This window comes from Aptenodytes patagonicus, chromosome 4 (genome assembly GCF_965638725.1).
Source record: "Aptenodytes patagonicus chromosome 4, bAptPat1.pri.cur, whole genome shotgun sequence".
In the NCBI taxonomy this organism is placed as follows: Eukaryota; Metazoa; Chordata; class Aves; order Sphenisciformes; family Spheniscidae; genus Aptenodytes; species Aptenodytes patagonicus.
This window is the reverse complement of record NC_134952.1, coordinates 51,874,364-51,883,289: the sequence shown is the minus strand read 5'-3', so window position 1 is coordinate 51,883,289 and position 8,926 is coordinate 51,874,364. Positions and strand designations below refer to the sequence as shown.

General features: G+C 46.5%; 1 protein-coding gene across 1 annotated transcript; it reads right to left on the bottom strand.

Moving 5' to 3' along the window:
- Positions 1 to 2,633: 2,633 nt before the first annotated feature.
- On the bottom strand, positions 2,634 to 8,135 carry SPINK2 (serine peptidase inhibitor Kazal type 2). The gene is made up of 4 exons (XM_076337634.1): positions 8,081 to 8,135; positions 7,576 to 7,613; positions 6,848 to 6,957; positions 2,634 to 2,899 (listed from the first exon to the last, which is right to left on the bottom strand). The coding sequence occupies exons 1-4, from the start codon at positions 8,127 to 8,129 to the stop codon at positions 2,854 to 2,856; spliced, it is 243 nt and encodes an 80-aa protein (XP_076193749.1). The 5' UTR covers positions 8,130 to 8,135; the 3' UTR covers positions 2,634 to 2,853.
- Between the last annotated feature and the right edge of the window lie 791 nt (positions 8,136 to 8,926).

Here is an 8,926-nt window from a genome sequence, read left to right as displayed (position 1 = left end):
CACATTAAATCATAAGAGTGAGGACCCTTCATACAAGTAAGCCTTGTCCTAAGGCTTCACAGGAAGACTTAGAGTCCTACTCTAGAAGCGTGAGTCCTACTCGTCATATGAATAAGACCAGCATTGTCCTAAACATAATGTACAATTTTAACTTGAAACAAAAATTAAGCCCATCATACTGAAATTCACTATCTTCTTGAGCTATAAAGCTTCATAAACACTCAACTGGAGTACGTTACTGTTTTTTTTCTGAGTTTAAGAAAGGATTTTTTTTGAGTGAAGATTAAGATGTGATTAAGCCTTTCTAGCATTGTCCCACATGCACCACAAAATTCTGATTTAAAACAAAAATTAAGTAAGTCCACCATACTGAAATTCTGAGACATCAACTTTTTGATCTATAAAGGTTCATAAATGCCAAACTGGAGTACAACACTGGTTAGGTTGGGGGGTTTTTTTTGAGTTTGGGAAAGCATACAAGTGATGTTTTACATTCAGCTCTGGAAGGATCCAGTTGACAGCACTGACAGTCATTTATTTTTCTACATTTTAGTTTTCATCATTGCAAAGCACATCAAGAAGATGGCACTACATAAAGCAAGAATATAACTTCATAATAAAATACACTATAAGAAATGTTGAAACATTACTTAAAATGTATCAAATGCCCATCAAGATTATTTCAGACCATGACAAGGAAACTTCTGCTCCTACATAGTAATCCTTCTCCCTTAGTCTTCATAGACAGTAGCGCAGAAGTTACTGCACAGGAGCATTCACCTCTGAAGACTCTAACGTGTTCTAGACATTCCCAAGCACAGGAACCATTCCACCCACCTTCTCTGTAGATCTCTACTGAATGAGACGTATCTCGTCTCGGGTAAGACTAGAAAGAAGTAGGATCCGTGACATACATCTGCACTTCTTCACAAATCTTGCTGTCAAAATTTACCTGTGGGAATTGCCAGAACTTTTTAATGTACAGAAAATGAAGTACAGATGTCAGGGGCAGATTTGGTGAGTAATTACATGCAATGCTGAATTCACCACTTTTCAAATACAGAGAAAAATAGGAAGATTTAAAGTCAGCTCTAAGGTTATAACTTAAGCATTCATATGCTGGGAGCAGTGCTCTAGTGTGATTATAATTGTCAGCCTACATGCTGTTTTTTATTTGGATTTGTTTCATTTAGTAGTGTTTACAAAAACAGATATTTTTTCTGAGTTTTGCAAAAAACCTGCAATGTTATGCACACTTTTGTCAAATAGTTGTAGAAATGGTCCTTCAGTAACAAGACTGGAGTTGTTAAAGTTCCCTTGTAAGCACAACTAGTTATCAAAAATAGAAATACAAAAAGAAACAGCTTATCATTTCCATCCACTTGTTAATTCATAGCATAGCACACAACTGCTTTGGCATTTGGTACCATTTGAAAAAGTGAAATTTTCCAGATCTGGATGTGGAAACAACAGCTGGGAGCACACGGGAACTTTCTCAAATGGATTTGCCACCAGTAGAGAAATTGATTTTCTGTCCACAACTGATACCTGGTTGGGAGGCACTGGTCATCTTTCTTTTCCACCCACAAATTCATGTTTCCACGTGACCGCTTTATCCTAAGCTTCCAGCCCTCCAGTTATGCCACACATGACAACCCTCCGTCAATGATTAGTCTTTGCACGAAGGAAATGAAAGCAGGCATGTGCTGGCAGATAAGGATAGCTTCGACCCTTTAAAGGAACTATAAGACAAAAGCATTATTGTTTTTCAAAACCAAAGTCACTGACCTGCAAACATTCACCAGGCATAAAGTGTGCCGTACATCTCTGCCTGCGCTGCTGCTGCCCAGCAAAGCCTGACGAAACCATTGTCTGGGGCCAAGGGCTACAGCAGGCGCCACTTGGCTTGGATCAAAAGGTAGAAGCCATCTGCATATTACCAACGCACCGTAAGACAACCCAAATACAATTCATTTCAAGCAACATGCAGGAAACAGAGGTGTTTAGCAGAACAGAAGGGAACAAACGTAAGAAAGGCTATGTGCCCATGTGCACGACAAGGGGGTGAAGGAAAGGACCGAACCCCAGTGCTCGCACACCCTCCCTGCAGGAAGGTCCACCAGACCCACTCTGGAGTGCACCCTTTTACACAAGTCTTGAGTTTTCCGATTTTGCTTTGATGTTTGCCACGGGAAGTGGCTCTTGGGTGCCAGCCCAGGCACCGGCGCCCCAGGGAGCAGAGCCCAGAGGGCCGGGGGGCAGCGTGTGCCCCCTGCCCATGCCTCCAGCACTCCAAAACAGCTATTACTTGTGGCAGGAGCAGAGGGTGCCCAGGTCGCTGCCCTCTGCCGGCAGAACCTGCAGGCAGGGAGCCTGGGACAGAGGCTTGGTACGTGTCAGGCCGCCATCACCAGTTTGGTAGCCGCCACAGGAAACCCCTCCAGTGGCTCCCCAGGGGTCACTGGCACCTGCGGGCTCAGATCCTCCCAGAAACAAGGAGCAGCTGCCGCCGCCAGCACTGCCCGCAGCAGCGGTGCTGGGGCCTCCTTGCTCCCAGGTGCTGCTGTGGAAATGGCACTGGGTACCCGTTCATTTCCTTCTCCAAACAACTGACTTACTGGTATCTCTTTCTTACCCTATGATCTGTCTTGCATGAGAAAATAAATCGGGGTTCAGGTTATAAGTGTACTATGGCTGTTTATAAACACTGGTTTTAATACAGTAACAGTACTCTGTTTAAACAGGCAAGCTTATTTATTAAGACAGGCTACATAGAAGGTACATTTAAGGCATTCTTTCCATTTGGACTGCCTGTGTCCTTCTTATTTTCTTGAAAAGTAGCCATCTGCCATATCAGCATCTTCCCATCTTGAAAATTTGGACATCCTTTTTATTTTCACTGCAAGCAGAAGAAAAATATTTTAGAAGAGAAGCACTACACTTGAATTTAACAGAGACATTTTATAAAGTGGCTTTCCCATGTCTTTCTATGTGTTCAATTAAATGCAGCGATGCATTTAATTGCATCATTTATGGCAAACATTACCACAAAGTAACTGTGACGCAAAGATTTATGAATCACACGCACAGAGCGAGTAACTTTCCAGAGACAGCCTCACTTCAGGCTTTGTTACCTACAAAAACCTGATAAAGCCATCTGCAAATCTGAGAAGTATCAAACCACATGACAAATCTCGCAATGAGGACTAAAGCGTCCATTACAAAGCACTAATGCAAGTCAAACTTCACAGTCCCTGAAGTGGGCAACAGTTCTAATGCTTACAGAATTTCCCCCTTCCACATGGGAATTCAGTGGGAAGGGTGTGCATCCTGATGCATCTCTGCATCCCAGGCTTCACTAACATTTGAATGCGTGGTTCTCTGAACGTTGGAATCTTCTTTAAGGAAATTTAAGCCAAGTCTCCCTTAGTTTGGGAACATCAGATTTTTTTTTGGAAGTCCCATACATGGTACTTTGGGGCGCTCCATTTACAAATCTCAGTTTACCGAGAAAGTACAGATACAAAAAGAAAGTGATAGAACGCAAACTGCCCTAGATCTTCAGGTCACTTCCCTATCTTAATAGAATCAAACTGTTTTACTTCTCATGAAATTCAAGAGGCTTATTATTACCCACCCAAAAGCAGGGATCATCTGTATTAATAGTTGTATCAGGGATCTTTTAACCAGAAGGTAGTGGAGCAGATTAGGAATATGAAAGGAAAAATCAAGCCCATGGGATGTAAAACACATGTAAAGATGTAAGGAAAAGTTCTGGCTGAAGAGCAGCCCTTATGCTAAACCCTGCAGAGGCAGCTCAAGCTGCTGTGTCTGTTCCCAAAGAGCTTTTGGTGCTACCAGACTGAGTTTAAATTAAGATCAGCTGTTGTCACTGCTACTGGACACTAGGTGTGGAAGAGACCTGGCATTTGCATTTGAGCACCCACTTAAGAATGGATTAGATCTAAGCTTTAAAAAAAAAAAAAAAAAAGGCAGGGAGGAAGACCAGCTTTGGCCTTACAGTTAATGGGCTGCACTGCAGAACCAGGATGGGCAGGGTTTGTGCTGCACCTTTGCTCCAGGTGTCTCATGTTATCATGGACCAGCCACAGCGACCTCTCCTGCAGTACTCTTGATGCACATGGGGCTCTCCAGGTGCCCACACAGTCTTACATGGCTAAAAGAGCCCATGGACGGTACTGCCTTGGCCATCAGGGAAGTACAACTCCCTTTAAAAAGTCCTTGAATGGGCTTAAACACAGGCTGGAACTGACCTGCAAGTTGGCTGTTGAGAATCACCTAAGTTAATTTAGAACTGTTTTGTATATGGGATATGCCCATATATCTGTTTCTACATCACCACATTACACTATTTATCTCAGCAACGACTGGTCGTGCAGCTTGTTAAGAAGGGCAGAAAGATCTCTGTTCTCCTCTCCTAAGGAGTGTGATGGACGGTACCTTAGACTCCTTGAAGTGAAATGACCATTGCTTATGACTATGAACCATTTTTCAAAGCTGAAATTCTTCCAATAAGACAAAGTGTTTTATCCTTGTTGTGTTCATGCCAAGTCCAACATTTGTGAACAACAACTCCAGACTGAACTAGAAAGCCAATGAGTACACCAACTACTGAATTATTAAAGAAAAAAAAACAGGATAGCATCTGATCACCCTCTGCCCCTTCAGACCAAAATGCATGTTTCTGAGCATGTAAGATGCCAGTAAAAAAAGATGGTTAAGATAAAAAGATCTATCTTGTGTGTGTAACGGGATTAAATCCCATGTTTCACACAAAACGTACATTATGTCTCATACGAATAAGACGTAAGCCCCATCATAAATTACTTAAGGAATCGAGTGGAAATAAACAGCAGGTTTGACTAGAGAACCCTTTGGGCTATGTGCAATGCTGTATTCAGGAATCTACCATGCACCCATCTGGAACTGAGGGTTCCCATCATGCCTAAAAAAATGAAATGTAAAAAATCCTAGAAAAGTAAGGCTGGATCTCAAAGCCCATCATTCTGCTCTGAGAAAGGATCAAATACACCGTTTATGTCGTGAGACACTCTCCTGTCTGTATCTCCACGACATGGATTTGCACTCTCTATGTGCGATACTTAGCACTTCTCTTTGACTTTTATTGTACTGGTTTCAGTCCATTTCTCCAGATCCCTGGGAATTTTGATACTGTCCTGCACAGATCATTGTATCTCGTGCCATTTTGCAAATTTTCATTGTTTTGTTTCCGATATCCAATTCATTACAGAAATACGGAATTATATACTACATCTAAAGGAAATCCCACTTAATAGCTCTTTCCAGTTTGACTGTAAAATGCTGATTACCGCTTTTAAACCACAGCATTTCGAACTGCTGTGACTTCATCCTTGAACAATTTCAGCTGAATAACTATTTGTCTGTTTATGTGAATGTCAAGTGAAGCTATGTAAAATGCCTTATTAATGTAATGGAGCAACACTTCTGTTTCTTCCTACTCTGCTAGGCCAGTTATCTTGCCAAAAAACTAAATCTCATGGATTTGATCGGATTATTTCTGACAAATCTGTATCAGCGTTGCTTACTCTCTTTTTTACCTCTGGCTGTCTACAAGTCAATCGCTTAATAACTTACTCCAACATCGTTATAGGCAGCAAAGATGGGTGGGGTCCTAATATGTAACATGCCAGCACCTCTTTTCTCCCCTTTTCACAGATTGTACTGTATGTGCCCTTTGATTCCCAGGTTGTTTGTTTTTTTTCCAGATGGTAGGTTTACCAATTCTCTTTGCAATTTGTCATTTGCTTGGGTAGTTTGTGATGTACTTTGGTGAAAATGTTACCAAGTTCTGCAGATCTGCATACCTTTAAACATCCTTTGACACACTTCGGCACTTTCTTTAAAATATTATTTCCTTAAGTGTCCTTTGACACTTTTGACACTTTCCTTATTCTGGCCTATGTTCCCTCTATCTTGGTCATTTGAATTTTGTAAATTATCTGGTCACAATTAATCTTTCCCCCACCCCACAGTCAGAGACATATTTCAGCCTTCCCTTTCTTGACATCTATTTGTAATTTTGTAAATGCCCATCACTGTTGTTGTGCTACTCTCACTTCTTCCCTCTGCTGGAAACAGAAATTCTGTTATTTCATTTATATAAATTCCTTTCACCATCAAATTCAATTCATAAGCAGTTCCTCTCAGTTTGTACTGAGAGGATGCTCTATAGAGGTTTCTAGTCAATCATAATGGGGGGTAACAATGCTCATTAAGTACTGATTTTCTATGTTTTCAATTTGTTTTTAAAAAACGATTAAATTATTAAAGAATAAAATACCCTCTCTCAAATATTAGGAGATCTTTTTCTTGATTTTTAAACAATCTGAATGGCAAAATAGTCTTTTCTCCTAACATTTGGCATTCTTACTCTTCTCTGTGAAAGGAAGTACAGGAGATTGGATCTTGAATGTAAACATTTTGTAGTAAAAGCTGCATTTTGGGTAGGATATTTCATGTTTTCTGATGGAGAGCGCGGAAGAGTCTGGCATTATACTTAATGGCAATGTGGCACTGTATGAATGTGACAGGCAACCTCCTTCTGAGATGCTCCTCCTTAAAAGCTACAAAAGCGAATATTCAGTACTCCCAGCTAACTGAATCCAATCTAAGCCGTTTACAGGTATCATAATAAAAGCTGTTGCAAGGGATTGACAGTTGAGAAGACACTGCTAAAACTGCAGTTTAACAGAGTGTGAACGATCCAAAGCCAATAATCTATCAGTTAATTGGGATGTGAGGGTGAATATTTTCCTTGCATATAGGGAAGGGAAGGTTAGACTACCTGTTTGAAAGGCAGAGCACACACTCGTTGGAGTAGGTCTCTCCGTCGGTCCCACAAACTGGATTGTAGTCCCTTGGACATCCAGGCACACCATACTTGTTGCAAGCAGGCTAGGGAAGACAGGTACATAACAAGTCTAAGATACACCATTTGACATAAGAAGTCTAAGATACACCATTTGAAACAGGTCTCTGATCAGCTTCTCATCTGAGAGCTTCTGAAGAATACCGGCACACTCAGGCACAGAAAGGAGCGCTCAACAGGAGCTCGCACAGCATTGTGAAGTGCCACATTATCTTCCATGCTCTTAGGGGAATTTATCGCTTGAGGCTTGGCTTCTACTGCCGGGCACGGCTTGAGCTGTGGTGTCAGGACATATGCGTGCTACAAAACGCAGCTCCTTCAGACATCTTACAGCAGCGGGAGACGTGGACGGCGAGCCCCCGTGAAGAGCAACCACAGATCAAGCTGGTAAGAGGTGGGAATCACCAGGGCATGTGTGCTGCAGCCTTTAGCAGGCGGGTGCCAGGCTCCCGGGGTCTCTCGGCTGTGGGGAGAGACCGCCTGGGGCATCTCCTGGGGCTCCGGAGCCAGGGCCAGGCACTCCCGCCCGGCGTCAGGCCCGGGGCTCTGGGGAAGGGGCCGCCCTGCACCGGGGGGTCTGGTTGGCGACATGGAGGGCAGGTGGGATCGTCCTTCCCGGGGACGACGGGGCAGGCCGCACTCACCGGGACGCTGGCAGCGGCTCCGGGACACGAGAGGAGCCCTGTGGAGAGCAACCGGCGTTAACGGCGTCTGGTTCCGCCTGGATTCGCCCCGTCCCGGCAACGGCCCGGATTCCCCCCCGACCTCCCCCGGGACCAGCCGGTGTCCATTACCGGTCCCGTCCCCGACCAGCGGTGTCCGGTCTCGGCACCCCCCGAACAGCCGGTGTCCGTTCCCGGTCCCGTCCCCGACCAGCCGGTGTCCGGTCCCGGCACCCCCCGACCAGCCGGTGTCCGGCACCGTCCTGTGGCGGTTCTCCCCCCTGCCCCCGTATGGCTGATGCCCGCTACCGGCTTAGATTCCGCGGCCGCCCCCCGAGGCCGGCCGGTGCCCGGTACCGGTTCAGGTTTCCCCTTCCCTGCGACGGGACCGGCCGGGACACGGGACCGGCCCGATGCCCGCTTCCCCGGGACCCGCTCGCCCTCCCCTCCCCCGACCGCCACTGCCCCGGCGCCGTGCGCCCGGTACCGGCGAGGAGGGCAGACAGCAACACCAGCACCGGTACCCGCACCGCCATGTCCGCGAACGGAGCAACGGCGGCAGGCGGGGGCGGGGGCGCGGGCGCCGGGCGAAACGACCGCGGCCGAGCGCGGGGGGCGGCGCGGGAGGGCACGGGCAGGAGCGCTGGGGCTGGGAGGGGGTGGGGAGGCACTTAGATGCCACGGGGAGGGGGCCTGGGGGTTGAGGACCCGTGGGGCACCCACAGGAGTGGGAAGGACATACCGGAGAGGCGAGGAGTAAGGATGCACCGCGGGGAGCAGTGGCACCCGTGGGGCTGGAGGCGCCGGGAGAGGTGGGGAGGGATGCGCTATCGTCTCACCTGTGGGCTTGGGGAGGGGGCAGGCACATCCAGAGGCACCTCCGAGGGTGGAGAAGGGATAGGGACCCTCCCTCGGGGTGCTGGGGGGATGTGGCGTTAAGGTGCCCGAATGCTGTCCTTGGCAAGCAAGCCTGTGCCTGCCCTACCAGTAGGTCCCCTTGGGGTCGCTTATCCCTGCCATTTCCACAGGGAACCCCCAAAATACCCAGTAGTCAGCAACTAATAACACTCTGCTTCTGCGATGCACAGAGCAGTGCAGAAACCTTACCAGGACCATGCTCACAGGATGAAAAGCTTTAACATCAGGGCTGTGCAGCTGGGCAGCAGAGTTAACAGTGGGCGCCTGGCTGTAATTTCAGCATTCCCTGGGCTTCCCTGCTTGACTTCACATCATTAGCGTTGTGCTTTGATTGCAGAGTGTCTTGAGCAACGTGGGGAAGTTGGAAATACGCATGCAGTGCCATGTGGCTGTTAAGGTCATAGCCCCTGTCTCA

Excerpts from the sequence above, each read along its gene's own strand:
- SPINK2 (XM_076337634.1), bottom strand. The coding sequence starts at position 8,129 with ATGGCGGTGCGGGTACCGGTGCTGGTGTTGCTGTCTGCCCTCCTCGCC. Across the intron at positions 6,958-7,575 it reads GAGCCGCTGCCAGCGTCCCG|CCTGCTTGCAACAAGTATGG; the intron begins GTGAGTGCGGCC and ends TGTCTTCCCTAG. Across the intron at positions 2,900-6,847 it reads GTGCTCTGCCTTTCAAACAG|TGAAAATAAAAAGGATGTCC; the intron begins GTAGTCTAACCT and ends TTCTGCTTGCAG.